This window comes from Pan troglodytes, chromosome 17, assembly GCF_028858775.2.
Source record: "Pan troglodytes isolate AG18354 chromosome 17, NHGRI_mPanTro3-v2.0_pri, whole genome shotgun sequence".
NCBI lineage: Eukaryota > Metazoa > Chordata > Mammalia > Primates > Hominidae > Pan > Pan troglodytes.
The window spans coordinates 34,168,276-34,184,330 of NC_072415.2; the positions used below are offsets into that span (position 1 = coordinate 34,168,276).

The window sequence follows — 16,055 nt, forward strand, 5'->3', positions numbered from 1 at the left end:
CAAAAGTGTTGGGATTACAGGTGTGAGCCACCGTGCCCGGCCTTGTATGTGGCTTTAAGATTTATTTTGGAGGAAGATTTATAGAGCTGCTGATGGGATACCTGGGGCTTCTTTAGTGGGGAAAAAACTTTTTAAAACATTAACCAAAAAATTAATACTCAGTTTAGTTTTTCTGCCTAGCACATAGGAAAATGCCTTATAGAGGTCTGCCAATTCTGTGTTATTTTCGTTCTACCTACAGGGCACTTTGGAGAAATTATTTCTTTAGGCAGAGAGAAAGACAACACTATGATTTCTTTCATAGAATTCTGCCCTAATACCAAAAATAAATTCTGAACTCCTGCCAACTAGATGAAATTCCAGAAGAGAGACCTCATTTCTGGATTTGATGTCTAAAATGCCTGGCACACAGTAAGAATTCAATAAAATGCTTTTGAACTAAATGAAATAGCCTCCTAGATGGAATCTAGATGGGTTCCACCACCAGCTAAAAAATACACTACCTCTCTTACCAACCACAACAAAATAAAGTGAAAAACAGGAATGATGTAATATTTAAAAGTTTGCATGACACAGATTTGACCCTTATTGGGAAAACTTAATAAAGATGCCAATTCTCCTTAAATTAATTTACATAGAATGTAATTTCAATTAAATCCCAATGAAGAGCCTCAGAAAATTATTTTAAATGCCTTCTGGAAGAATAAACAGATAAGGATGTCAAAGAAAATCCTTAAAAATGGTAAGGGGAAATCTCACATATTAAAACATTATAACCATTAAAAGTGCAATACTATCTTAAAAACTTTTTTTTAATGCGATACTGTCGAAAGAAGAGACAGATGAGTGAATAAAAAACAATAAAAAATACAAAAAGAGACTGGGCACCATGGTTCATGCCTGTAATCCCAGCACTTTGGGAGGCTGAGGTGGGTGGATCGCTTGATGCCAGCAGTTCGAGACCAGCCCAGCCAACATGATGAAACCCCATTTCTACTAAAAATACAAAAATTAGCCAGGTGCGGTGGCGCATGCCTGTAGTCCCAGCTACTCAGGAGGCTGAGGTGGGAGCATTGCTTGAATCTTAGAGGTAGAGGTTGCAGTGAGCCGAGATCACACCACTGCACTCCATCCTGGGCAACAGAGCGAGACTCTGTCTATTAAAAAAAAAAAAAAAAAAAAAAAAAAAAAGAGGCCAGGTGCAGTGGCTCATGCCTGTTATCCCAGCACTTTCGGAGGCCGAGGCAGGCAGATCAAGAGATCAAGAGATCAAGACCATCCTGGCCAACATGGTGAAACCCTGTCTCTACTAAAAATACAAAAATTAGCTGGGCATGGTAGCGCGCACCTGTAATCCCAGCCACGCGGGAGGCTGAGGCAGGAGAATCGCTTGAAGCCAGGAGGTGGACGTTGCAATGAGCCGAGATTGCGCCACTGCACTCCAGCCTGGGTGACAGAGCGAGACTCAGTACTGAAACAAAAAAAAGAAAGAAAGAAAGAAAAGGAATTCTTAGAATGTATAAGAAAGGCATGACAAAATAATGGAAAAGGAAAGATTACTTGATAAAGGGTATAAAGGTAAGGGATTGACAAGTTGAGACTCCCACATCCTAACACACACTCTCACATTCACTTTGCTGCTCAAAGCCCTCCAACCACACTCACACACCACCAAGCTCCTGCTCACAGCCAACCAGGCCCTGCAGGCCTGGGCCTCTGGCAGCTCTGATGCTATCCACTCTTCTCCAGCTCGCCCTGCTCTGGGCACACTGGCAGTTTTCCTTTTCCTCAATGTGCCACATGTTCTTCTACTCCAGAGCTTTTACACTGGCTTTCCATTTTCCTTGAATGCTCTTCTGCCAGACTTCCTCAGGGTTCACTCCTGTACTCAACTCAGCTGTTTGCTCAAAGTTGCTTAGAGAGCCCTTCCTTTGCATCCCTTCTAAGATACCCCCCATCCTACCATCACTCTCTAGTCCCTTCATCCTATTTTATTTTCCTGCACCTCACGGCCTGACAGCACATATGCATTTATGTGTTGTCTACCTCCTCCACCAGAATATGAGCTCAAGAGCATGGGGACTGTTGGGCTGTGTTCACTGCTGGGCCTCCAGCACCTAGGACGGTTCTTGGCACACAGTGGAGGCGCAGCATTGCTGAATGAATGAATGTGATTAAACTGGGAGGAAACAAAATTAAACATTTATCAAATCTCTACCTAAGCTAAGAAGTCTTAGAAGAAATCAAAGAGATGGATTAACCAATTTGATTAAAAATTTTAAATATCCTTGCTTTTATTTTTTAATTTTAATTTTATTTTTTTTCAGAGATGGAGTCTTGCTGTGTTGCCCAGCCTACAAACTCCTGGGCTCAAGCAATCCTCCTGCCTTGGCCTCCCAAAGTGCTAGGATTACAGGCGTGAGCCACCATAGCTAGCCCCTTATTTTTTAAAAAAGAAAAAAAGAAAAAAAGACTAGGACATTTTCACTCTAGAAAAAAAAAAATACAGAATTGTTCTTATCACTAGACTTTTGAGTGAAAAAATTATGTTATATCCACATGAAGTACTTTCCATAAGGTGAGCCATGATGACTGTGCTTCTGGGGATAATGTGGAAAAGCTGTTGATGCTTCATAAAAGTGGAATTTTATCAGGCCAACTCTATTTACAACCTGTCAACTAAAATGAAGAGACACTTTCTGAGGTGTCTGCCAGTCCTCATCCATTCACCCCTCTCTGTCCCTATCCACATTGCCAGGAGGAGGCCTTGGCAGTCACCTCTGTACCATATGTCCTGCCCCTAAAGTCCCAAGTGACCACACTAGGCACAGACGCCTGACACAAGCAGGTGCTAACACATTATCTCCCACTGAAATGTAACACTGAGGTTGAGAGATTGTGGTCTCCTGAGTGGAGTCACGGGGCAGCCATCTTCCATTATGTATACTGGAAAACAAAACAGCTGGTCTGCTAGAAGACATGATCAGACCACGCAGTGAGAGACAGACACACAAGGCAGCCATCTTGGTTCCTAACAGTTCTCTGGTTCCCAGTTCCATCCCATCTGATGCCTAATGCCATTTCCCACTTTGGAATATCATGAGATGACTGTGTATTCATCTGTGAGTAATGTATAACTTTTCTTTTGCTTATATTCTTGAGGTAGTATCTATTACTTAAAACTTTTTAAAAAATACATGTTACTATGGAACATTAACAACTAAAACTAAAACATTAACAACTAAAAACTAAATCTTTGGACGTTTGGGTTAGAGGTGATTATATACTTTTCTAGTGCTTTTGTTTTCCTCATTGCAACTATAACAAGCATTAGTTCTATAATTTTTAAAAAATGTTCTAAAATAGGCCTGAAAATAGATTAGAAGGATGCCAAAGTAACTGTGGCTATGCTTGGGTAATTTGTGGGTTTTTTCTTTTTTCCTATTTTTGAAGAATTTCTATAATGCAAATGTTGCTCTTATGGTTTTTTTCTTTTTTTTTTTTTTGAAACGGAGTCTTGCTCTGTCACCCACGCTGTAGTTCAGTGGCACAATCTTGGCTCACTTCAACCTCTACCTCCCAGGTTCAAGCGATTCTCCTGCCACAGCCTCCTAAGTAACTGGGATTACAGGCGTGCTCCACCATGCCCGGCTAATTTTGTATTTTTAGTAAAGACAAGGTTTTACCATGTTGGCCTTGAACTCCTGACCTCAAGTGATCCACCCGCCATGGCCTGCCAAAGTGCTGGGATTACAGGAGTGAGCCACCGCACCCAGCCTTTGATTGATTGATTGATTTTTTACTTTTTAAGATGGCATCTCATTCTGTCACCCAGGCTGGAGTGCAGTGGCATGATCTCAGCTCACTGCAACCTCCGTCTCCTGGGTTCAAGTGATTCTCCTGCCTCAGCCTCCCAAGTAGCTGGAAGTACAGGCACCTGCCACCACACCCGGCTAATTTTTATATTTTAGTAGAGACAGGGTTTCATCATGTTGGTCAGGCTGGTCTCAAACACCTGACCTCAAATTATCCGCCTGCCTCAGCCTCCCAAAGTACTGGGATTACAGGCTTGAGCCACCGCTCCTGGCCTGATTTTTTTAAATTATTCTCTTTCAGAAGATGCCATTCTGACTTTTGTCAAAAACAATTTAATAGCTTTAACAGGAATGTTCAACTTTGGTTACTAGTATAAACTATAGAGTAAATATATATTTGAATACCAATAGTAACTTTTCAATATTTACAAGGGAAGTTTTTTTTTTCCATTTAGACTGGTATTTGTATGGAACTATATTAATTCTTATTTCATTTGGACACTTCTGAATCTACATTTTTGAAGGAAAAATCATTATAAAATACCACACAGAAAAACTGCTCAAGTCTTTGGCAAACTGGTAAAGACACTAGAAATCACACTTTTTTTTTTTTTTTTTTTTGAGATGGAGTCTCACTCTGTCACCCAGGCTGGAGTGCAGTGGCGCAATCTTGGCTCACTGCAACCTTCACCTCCTGGCTTCAAGCAGTTCTTCTGCCTCAGCCTCCCAAGTAGCTGGGACTACCAGGTATGTGCCACCACGCCCGGCTAATTTTTTGTATTTTTTTTTTTTTTTGTATTTTTTTTTTAGTAGAGACAGGGTTTGTTAGCCAGGATGGTCTCAATCTCCTGACCTCATGATCCGCCCGCCTCAGCCTCCCAAAGTGCTGGGATTACAGGTGTGAGTCACTGCACCTAGCCAAAATCTCACTTTGACGTCAATTTTTGCTTTTGTAACTCTTAGTTTATCCTTTTCCATTGACTGTCTTCACACCTCTGTCGAAAATTAAATCACCATACTTACATGGGTTGATTTCTGAATTCTCTCCTCCTCCATGAACCTGTATCTGTCTTAGGGACACAGGGAAAGGCTCTCTGGGGAAGCAGAGTTTGAGCTAGCTCTTAAAGCAAGACTAGGGTTTACCAGACGGACAAGAAAGACAAGAGCACTTCTGGCAGAGAGAATAGTATGTGCAAGGTGAGGACAACACAGTGAACCAGAGAGCCTCCGGGACAGCTCATTATGTGTAGAGCTGCACTGTCCAATATGGTGGACAGTAATCACATATGGCTACACAGTGCTTCAAATGTGGCTAGTCCATACTGAGATGTGCTGTAAGTGCAGAAATACACACCAGATTTCAAAGACTTAGTATCAAAAAAGGAATGTAAGATCTCACTGATAATTATTGTTTACCGATTATATGTTGAAATGGCATTTTGGATATATTACTTTAAATAAAACACATAATTGCAATTAATTTCACCTCTTTTTTCACTTTTAACATGGCTACTAGAAATTTAAAATTACATATGTGACTCCCATCATATTTCTATTAGACAGTGAGAGTCTAGAGCATAACAGCCAGTCAAGCAGGGGATCTCTAACCAATTTTCTTTCTCCTTTCTACTCCTATTGATGTCAATAAAGCTCAGGTCCTAGCCAGACATAGTGGCATGCATCTGTGGTCCCAGCTACGTAGGAGGCTGAGGCAAAAGGGTCACTTGAGCTCAGAGTTTGAGGCTGCAGTGAGCAAAGATCACACCACTGCACTCCAGCCTGAGCAAAAGGGTGAGACCCCATCTCTAAGGAGAAAATTTTTAAAAGACATTAGGTGCAGTGGCTCCCACCTGTAATCCTAGCACTTTGGGAGGCTGAGGCGGGCGGGTCACCTGAGGTCAGTAATTTGAGACCAGCCTGGCCAACATGGCAAAACCCCATCTCTACTAAAAATACAAAAATTAGCCGGGTGTGGTGGCGCATGCCTGTAATCCCAGATTCTCAGGAGGCTGAGGCAGGAGAGTCACTTGAACCCAGGAGGCGGAGGTTGCAGTGAGTCGAGATCGCGCCACTGCACTCCAACCTGGGTGACAGAGTGAAACTCTGTCAAAAAAAAAAAAAAAAAAAACAGTATGTTCTGCTAGCCTTATGTAATACAAATCAAGTCACTGAGTTGTCCATGGATATAACATACCAGTTAATTTTAATTACATATAAAATATATATTAACTGAATATATAAAATTAAACATAGGTACACTGGCCTGCCTTGCAATGAAGGCTAATGATTTACGACTGTAGCATATAGTTAATATTCACCTTTGCTTCCACAAATATCTTTGTATAAAAAAAGTCTCTAAACTTCAAAACTCAAATTCACCAAGGAAAGCATCTTCTAAATCTTACTATGGTAAGCTCATTTTTTAGACCGTTATTCTACATAAGGCACTTGATTTGACAGCTCCTATAATAACATTATAAATTTTAAATTGAATTTTTTTTTATCTTAAACTGTTGTGATGGCAAAACTATTTTCCTCAAAGCTGATTGGTTATGCGGATCCACGACGGTACTTAAATGTAACCTGGCTATGCCAAGCTTAAGGCACCTTTTTATCCTGAGGCTTTTTGGTACTGAATATGGTATCTGCTTGAAGAATTTTTGTTTTATTATTAAGAAATAAATGTGTCTTGCTCCTTGAAAATAAAAAGTTCAGGTCCTAATCACCTCTCACCCAAGACCATTTCAATGGCCCTGCTGTACAAGTGTAAATTTTGGGATGACCTCCGACTGCTCCCCTGGATGTGCCCTTGGATGCAGCAAACTGGGGATTTCACCTATACCTGACTTGGATTTTTCACCTTAACCTTTTCTGATAATCTTCCCTCTGCTCAGAATACCCTTTCCCAAACTCCTGCTTATCAAAATCTTACTAGATTATAATGGTATTGTTATTAACTACCCTTATTATCAAGACAAAAAGGCTCAAGATAAAAAGACAATAATGGTAATGAAGGTACAAAGTAAAGTATTTAGAGATAAAACTTTTTTAAATTTTTTTTGAGACAGAGTTTCACTCTTGTTGCCCAGGCTGGAGCGCAGTGGCACAATCTCGGCTGACTGCAACCTCTGCCTCCCAGGTTCAAGCGATTCTCCTGCCTCAGCCTCCTGAGTAGCTGGGGCTACAGGCATGTGCCACCACTTGAACTCCTGACCTCAGGTGATCCACCCACCTCGGCCTCCCAAAGTGCTGGGATTACAGGCGTGAGCCACAGTGCCCAGCCCCTAGAAATGAAAACATTTTTTAAATCCTAGTAGGGCTTCAGGATCTGTATCAAGTACCTATTCCTTTATGAAACTATTTCTTTTTTTTTGAGACAGAGTCTCACTCTGTTGCCAGGCTGGAGTGCAATGGTGTGATCTCGCCTCACTGCAACCTCCACCTCCTGGGTTCAAGCAATTCTCCTGCTTCAGCCTCCCGAGTAGCTGGGACTACAGGTGCACGCCACCATGCCTGGCTAATTTTTGTATTTTTAGTAGAGATGGGGTTTCACCATGTTGACCAGGATGGTCTCAATCTCTTGACCTTGTGATCTACCAGCCTCGGCCTCTCAAAGTGCTGGGATTACAGGCTTGAGCCACCGGCCTGGCCTGTGAAACTATTTCTAATGACTCCAAACCTTCAACAAACATGCAGCCCTTCCCAGGTGTTATGTGCTATGCATTACTCTAGGTGCTGGGTGAACCAGACAATGAAGTATGAGGCCTGCCCTTAGGAGTTCAGTCTCATGGGAGATAGCATCATAAGCCAACAAATACCATGGGGTGTGATTTAGGCTCTGATGGAGGTGAACACAGGGTCCTGTGGGACCCCTGATGAGGCCTAACCCAGGCTGGTAGCAGGCAGCAAGAAGCATCCTAAAAAGTGATGTGAAAAGGCCCTGATGGCATGTTCCTCTTTTAAATACCCAAGACACCTTTTACAGCTTCTTTTCTGGCTTCTGATTCTGTCTTTCAAATTGTCACACATGTACAGTCAATCCTCATTATATACGTATTCCATATTTGCATATCTGCCTATTGCTAAAATTCACTTGTAACCCCAAGGTCAATATTCATTGTAGATTCTCAGTCATTCACAAACATGCCCAGAGTGGTGAAAAATGTGGGTTGCCCGGTGCTCATTTTCCAGCTGAGGTAGAAGAAGGTGATGCCTGGCCTTCTTGTTTCATTCTAGAAGCTCTCCTACTATAAACAAATGTCCTCGTCATGGTCTATTTAGGGTCACACTTTCCACCTTTTGTATTTTTTGTTGGTGACTTTGCTGTTTAAAATGGCCCCAAGCGGCCAGGCGTGGTGGCTTACATCTGTAATCCCAGCACTTTGGGAGGCCGACGTGGGCAGATCATTTGAGGTCAGGAGTTCGAGACCAGCCTGGCCAACATGGTGAAACCCCATCTCTACTAAAAACACAAAAAAATCAGCCAGGCATGGTACACTACAGGTGCATGCCTGCAGTTCCAGCTACTTGGGAGGCTGAGGCAGAAGAATCACTTGAACCCAGGAGGAGGAGGTTGCAGTGAGCTGAGATGGCACCACTGCACTCCAGACTGGGCAACAGAGAGAGACTCTGTCTCAAAAAAAAAAAAACGCCCCTAGCATTGTGCTGAAGTGCTGTCTAATGTACCTCAGTGGAAAAGGCTGTGATATGCCTTATGAAGAAAACTTTACTCAAGCGTGAGCTATGATGCTGTTGGCTATGAGTTCAATGTGAATGAGTCAACAATATGTATTAAATAGAAACAGCAAAAAAAAAAAAAAAAGGTTTCATAATGATCAATTCATGAAAATGTTGTGACCCAAGGCTTGCAGGAACCTAATCCTGTATTTTCCCCTAGGAACAATAGTTCAGTGTTCCCTAATTCAGTGCTGGTGGCAACTTTATAGAATACAGCTACTGCAAATAACAAGAATCAACTGTACTTATCTTTTCCTTGAGGGTAGGATCTACCTTTGTCATCATTTTTTCTTTTGTGTGAATGCCTTGGCTCCAAAATTAAATAGAAACCATACAGTTTAACAAAGGCTGGATAATGAAACAAAATAATTTTATATGGCATTGACTTCATTTTATAGTTTCAAAATGGCCAAGGATGGTTTTCACCAATATGCTTACCATTTTTGTTCTTCAGATTAGGGTCTGCTCCACTTCTTAGCAGCTTTAAGGCACATTGTTTATGGGCCCGGTAAGCTGCACAATGCAAGGGTGTATTTCCTAACTGATCCGAACAGTTAACATCAGGAGGATTGGGCCTGTTGAGCTAACAATTAAGAAAATGCAATGCAGAATTATATATCAAAGATAAGACTTTCCTCTCAGAATTCACAGGAGGGTGTATCAGCAGAGCCTGAAGAATAGCCAAGCTCCTTGGCATCCAGGCTGTTAGTGGTTTCTTGCTCACTAAACCAGCCAACCCTGCCACACCCATGCTTATTCTCAGATGCCCTGAGATAGATCTCAGGCCTGTGTCCGGGTCTCACACTCCTCTGACAAGAGACACTCTGCACTGTGCCAGCACCATCTCACACACCTCAGACACTAAGATTTCACAATGATTTACATGCCCCTACCAGCCTTGCAATTCATACTTGTGACAGCAGAATTACAAATCAGTCTGCCAGTCTTTCAGAAGAGTTAAAACCATAAATGTTAAATGTGTAAATGTCAAGGTTCTACTGAATTTGTTGTTCCCAACTTATTGCTTTAGAAGCTTCTTTATATAGCCTCCATTTCACAAAATTTAAAAACTGCTTTAGGTGCTATACTTAGAAACCAAAGAGGCCCTTTCAAATGAGCTGAAATAACTTTAAAGCAAATGGCAGTGCTTCAGTCATGAATTCAGAACAAATTTAGAGTTTCATGTTTAATGAGACTGTGCAGGAATGGAAGCTGGAAAGTAGGTCTTCTAAGGTGGGGGGGAACAGGCAAACCTTTCAGTCTAATGTGGTATAAGTATTCCAAAATACTGTCCCTTCTTTGCATAGTACCTTCCAGAAGTGTAGCATTCCTCCCAGAAACTACTGCTGATCAAAACTAGAAAAACTTATTCCTTTATAGGGTCCTATTTATTATGTTTCAATTGGCTTAATCACAAAATATATGTAACATATATATAAGTTGTCCTTACATTAACTATTTACCATGAAAAATCAGATTCTTATCCATCAGGTTTTCAGGGGGATTAGGGTGGGTGTAAATCAGAAATTCAGAAAAATATCACCATTTAAAATGTGTCCTGCTTAAACTATCACCATGCTGAGTGTTTTTAGATATTAAGAACTTTGGTTCTACTATTATGATCTCTGGAGTTCTTGGTTCCACAATTCAACTAAATTATTTACTTAACATTAAGTAAAAATTTTCCTGAAGTGTAAAGAAAGACTGCTTTTTGTCTTTTGGGGTTTTTTTGTTTGTTTTACCAGAGCTGTGAGTTCTGTTGTTTTGCCTTCTCTTGCTGCTGCTAAAAGTAATTCTTCAAGCTTTCTTTGTTGAGTCCTTTCTACAGCTGCAAAAGAAAAGTACTTATTATCCACTGCTAGTCAGGATCCAATTACAAATTCATTATAAAGAATAAAGTGATCATGATGAGAAAAACCAAAATGTTTTGGATTGTAATTCGAATGCAGTTAAAATTTATTGTTATTACCTTACAATTCAGATTACAGAATTCTATTTATTTCAGGTTTGGATGAATTTGGGTTTTTAATTCAGAAGTCTTTAAGTATTTTACTCACTAACAATAACCATCAAAACTAATTATGGATTATTTTTATGTACCGAAATACTGTTACATATTTGCCTTGGAAAGGTAGATAAGTGGGGTTCATACCTTCTAGAACCTTAGAATATGAAAAATAACAAGAAACAGCACTGATAGAAAGATGTACATGTCATATAAATATATGCAGACATATCAATTTATTTATAAATTGCCACATAAAAATATAAAATTGATGTATGTATGTATATATGTTGAGAAAGTCATCTGTCCATAACTTTAGCCAGGATGACCTGAAAAACCTTTTATAGTTCCTCCTTTACAGCCTCTGCACAGGACATTGTAGACGTATATTTAGTGGGATCACCAAGCCTGCCATCCTCTCACCCAGGCTGGAGTGCAGTGGCACAGTCATAGCTCATTGCAGCTTCAAACTCCTGGGCTCACACAATTCTCCTGCCTCAACCTCCCAAGTAGCTGGGACCACAGGTGTGCACCACCACACCTGGTGAATATTTTTATTTTTTGTAGAGATGGGGGTCTTACTATGTTGCCCAGGCTGGTCTCAAACTCCTGGCCTTAAGCAGTCTTCCTGCATCGACTTTTCAAAGCACTGAGATTATAGGCATGAGCCACCTTGCCTATTTTTATATCTTTAAAAATACTTTAGCACTTACTACATTCCAAGTGCTATTCAAAGCTCCTTAAAAATACTAACTCATTAAATCCTCATTAACTACTCTGAGGTAGGTGTTGTTATTATATTGATTTTTACAGACAAAGGAACTGAGGCACCAAGAGGTTATGGAATTTAACCAAGGTCACACAATCAGAGTGGAGGAGCTGGGATTTGAACTCAAGCAGGCTAGTTCCAGAGTCCATGCTCTTATCACTACGCTTGCTCTGAAGTCATACTTACAGGAAAAGAGCAACTGGTAATCCGATTTGTGTGAGAGAATGGAATATGTAAGTGAGATCTAATTTCTGCTAGATCTGAATTCTATTTTGGTTTATAGAAAGGAAGCAATTTCAGAGAAAGACTTGGTGATTCCACTAAATATACGTCTACAGTGTCCTGTGCAGAGGCTGCCAAGGAGGAACTATAAAAGGTTTTTCAGGTCATCCTGACTAAAGTCAAGTCATGGACAGAGAAGCAGGTTGGGGAGCCAGGTGACTGGGGAAACAGATGAACATTTGTTAATAGTAATCACTATGTGCTAAATGCTGTTTAAGACTCTACACGTACCATTGCATTTAAACTACAGGGAACACATGTATTGAATCCAGCAACTGCTGAAATTAGTTTACCTTTGTCTTAAGAAGTGACTAACATTGCTATATACCATCATCTTCTTTTCCCACATTTTTATTTCCACACCCAGACTCTACCTCAGAAGACAGCCAAGCCTCTCTGTAGACTGTCCATGGCTTCTGCTGCTGGGATGCACTATCTTCAATCTCTCCTCCCACTGGTTCTATGGCTGCTGAACTAGGAACTCTTTGAGAACAGTGACATCTCCTATACCTCTCGTACATACCTCCACCACTGCATGTATCACCCTGACCTGTAATTTATCCCCTCTGTCATTCTTGAAGTCAGGTACTTGTTCTTATCTGTCTGTGTAACCAAAGCATTTATGACAGCATCTGGCACAATGCATAGTTGGTCAATAAATACGTGTTGAATATTCAAATAATGCTTAATGTTTGTCCCAGGTTTTAGGGAAGGAAAAGAAAAGATACCCTATTGTTTCTTTCTAGGTTGTCTAGGCTCATAAATGAAGGAAAAGGGTCAGGAATATGGAGTTGAAAATACTATATATGTTCTTAGATTATGTTCCTGTCCTGTATTCTTTCAGGACACTGAAATAAAACTGCTGATTACATCAACGAAAACAAATATTCTAGTCTGGGTGGTCAGGCTTCTAGAATGCTCGCAATGTTGATATGGATGCTGTTTACAGAGATGTGTTCTACAGAAATAGTTCTAAAGGAGCTATACATTCATGATGTGAACTTTTCTGCATATACTTTATATCTCAATAAATATTCCTAAAGCAAATGCTACAAATCCAAAAAATATTTGTCCTATAAGATTTAAATTTAGTATCACTCTAAACTGTCTTTCTTTTCCATCAGAATCAAGTTAGTGAGGATCTTAGAGGTCACAAAGTCTACCTCTGTCCTGACTGATGCTTACACACATGCAGAGAATAGGCTGAATAGTAGTACACTTGAAATGCAGGAGAGCACCTGGAAAATATATTTCATTCATGATAGCAAATCATTACTTTGCAACCACTAGAGTAATCAATGATTAGGGCAAATATTATCCATGAATGCTAAAACCACTGAGTAGAAGTTTATTGGTAAATGGGGTATTTACATTGTCTCAGTTTTTCTCCCTGCAGGTCATTTATTAATTACAAAGGGAAAAGATGCCTTTACAGTGGACCACAAAGTGATCAGAGTTAACATCCCCAATAATGAAACAAAGTGACATTATGTGCCTCCTAATAGGATGCACTAGCATGGGATAGAAACTCACCTACATAATGCTTCTGACAGAAATACATATCCTGAATCTAATCACAAGAGAAAAACCAAAATCAAGGGCCATTCTACAAATAATTCCACAACCGCTTTCCTCTTCAAAAAGGTCAATATCGGCCAGGTGGCAAGGCTTACGCCTGTTAACCCCAATACTCTAGGAGGCCAAATTAAGAGAATCACTTGAGGCCAGGAGCTCCAGACCAGCCTGGGCAATATATTGAGGACTTTTCTCTATCAAAATAAAATAAAATAAAGTAATACATAACATAAACATAACAATAACATAACATAACATAACATAACATAACATAACATAACATAACATAACATAACGCCAGGCATGGTGGTGCATGCCTATAGTCCTAACTACTTGGGAGGCTGAGGCAGAAGAGTCGCTTGAGCCCATGAATGCAAGGCTTCAGTGAGCTATGATCACACCACTGCACTCCAGCCTGGGTGACAGAGTGAAACTCTGTCTCAAAAAAAAAAAAAAAAAAAAAAAAAAAAAAAAAAAAAAGTCAGTATCAAGAAAAGGGCTGAGGAATTGTTTCAGATAAAAGGAGATGAAAGAGATGATGTCACAATTAAAGGCAATGTGGGATTCTGGATTAGATCCTAGAATCTAATCCAGGATTGGAGGGGAAAATGCTACAAAGGTCATTATTTGGACAACTGGCTAAATCTGAATATAAAAATATATATTATATAATATTATGTTAATGTTAATTTTCCTGAAATCGAGCACTATATTTTGATTATGTAAGAAAATAATCCTTGTTCTTAAGAGATACTGAAGTATTTAGGGGTGAAGTATCACTATGTTTGCAAATTACTCTCAAATAGTTCAACAAAAAAATTAAAAGTAAATAAATAACATAAAATATATAACAGTCTCAACCAGATATGGCAAAATGTTAATAATTGGTGAATTTGAGTGAAGGACATACAAATGTTTACTGCAGTATTCTTGAAATTTTCCCATAGATTAGAAATTTTTCTTTTTTTTTTTTTTTTTGAGACAGAGTCTCACTGTTGGCCAGGCGGGAGTGCAGTGGCGCAATCTCGGCTCACTGTAACCTCTGCCTCTCGGGTTCAAGTGATTCTCCTGCCTCAGCTTCCTCAGTAGCTGGGACTACAAGCACTTGCCACCATGCCTGGCTAATTTTTTTTTTTTGTATTTTTAGTAAAGACGGGGTTTCACCGTGTTAGCCATGATGGTCTCGATCTCCTGACCTCGTGATCCGCCCACCTTGGCCTCCCTAAGTGCTGGGATTACAGGCATGAGCCACCGTGCCCGGTCGAAATTTTTCAAAATAAAAAGACAAGATGTAGAAGAAGGCTGCGTTAGTAATAGTGCCTAACAATAGTCTATCCTTTGCTGAATACCTCCCATCATGTATCTTTCAAGGCAACCCAAGTCATTATTTCTATATATCGGACCCAAAGATAAACTCCCTGCTACTCCATCAACTGGGCAATCAAACAGCCCTGGTTTGGCCACAAATAAGATCATCCCTTCTCCCAAGTAACAGCTTTCAGGTACTTGAGTATAATTTCATTGTGCCTGCCTATGTCTTTCTTTCTAGGGTAAAACATTTCCTGTCTCTCCATGCATTATCCTATGACATGGTTTCTTTTCTGTTTGTTTTTTTGAGACGGAGTCTCACTCTGTCGCCCAGGCTGGACCACACTGGCACAATCTCGGCTCACTGCAACCTCCGCCTCCTGGGTTCAAGCAATTCTCCTGGCTCACCCTCCTGAGTAGCTGGGACTACAACTGCCTGCCACCGTGCCCAGCTAATTTTTGTATTTTTAGTAGAGACGGGGTTTCGCCATCTTGGCCAGGGTGGTCTTGAACTTGTGACCTCGTGATCCACCCGCCTCAGCCTCCCAAAGTGCTGGGATTACAGGTGTGAGCCACTGCACCTGGCCCTCCCAGGCTAGAGTGCAGTGGTGCAATCAGCTCACTGCAACTTCCGCCTCCCGGGTTCAAGTGATTCTTCTGCCTCAGCCTCCCGAGTCGCTGGGATTACAGGTGTCCACTACTACGCCCAGCTAATTTTTGTATTTTTAGTAGAGATGGGGTTTCACCATGTTGGGCAGGCTGGTCTCAAACTTCTGACCTCAAGTGATCTGCCCACCTCGGCCTCCCAAAGTGCTGGGATTACAGGCATGAGCCACTGCGCCCAGCCCCTATGACATGGTTTCTGATCTATTTATGGTCTTACGGTCTACTTATAGTGGGTTACTCAAGGTACTTCCAGTAATTTGCCAATGATCCATTTAACACTCTATCCACAAATGTTATTATATGTGGGTAAGGTGCTCTCATTAGAGCAGAATCACTCAATTCAGTCTCTACTTCTGTTTCCCAAGCTAAGTCCACATCAGCTGACAAATCATATTACCTGTAAAGTCAACTAAGCCCTTTTTCTTGTGCAGTTTGAGTTTGGAAATGTCTTAGAGCGTGCCTTTACAATTGCCCTTATTAAATGTCAACTTGTCAGACTAACCTAACATTCCAGTCTGTCAGGAAAACCTCAGTTCTGGGTTCTCTTCTTGTTATAATTAAAATGACAGGACATAATTAAAGACAGTACCTCATCCTCCCTATTCAGTCACAAATTATTAAAGGGCAGGAACCACAGCTAATATGTTCTCCACGTTACTAAATTCATATAACACAGTGTCTGATAGAAGATGTTATGTGTTAATTTGCTTGTTCATTGATAAGCAGAGGGTTCATTTTGAGTGCAGAAACAAGACACTGACCTTAAGAAGTCTGACAAGTAGACTTTGTGTTGTTTTTTACACTATAGAATGAGTGAGAAGATTTTAACTCTCAAGACTAATCGGGGTAATAAACAGCAGGATCTTGGTTTTTACATAAACAAAAATATTGAAAATTT

At 40.5% G+C, this 16,055-nt stretch overlaps 1 protein-coding gene across 3 annotated transcripts in view; it reads right to left on the minus strand.

Annotated features, from left to right (window-relative positions):
- OSBPL1A (oxysterol binding protein like 1A) overlaps positions 1-16,055 on the minus strand; it is a 233,095-nt gene that overhangs the window by 159,164 nt on the left and 57,876 nt on the right. For 2 of the 3 annotated variants that reach the window (XM_009433810.5, XM_063796042.1), the window contains 2 exons: positions 10,295-10,380; positions 8,991-9,135 (listed from right to left, as the gene is read on the minus strand). The exons of the other annotated variant lie outside the window; for it this stretch is intronic. In XM_009433810.5, coding sequence (XP_009432085.4) covers positions 8,991-9,135; positions 10,295-10,380 — 231 coding nt within the window. The remainder of the gene's footprint in view (positions 1-8,990; positions 9,136-10,294; positions 10,381-16,055) is intronic. 3 annotated transcript variants of the gene reach the window in all.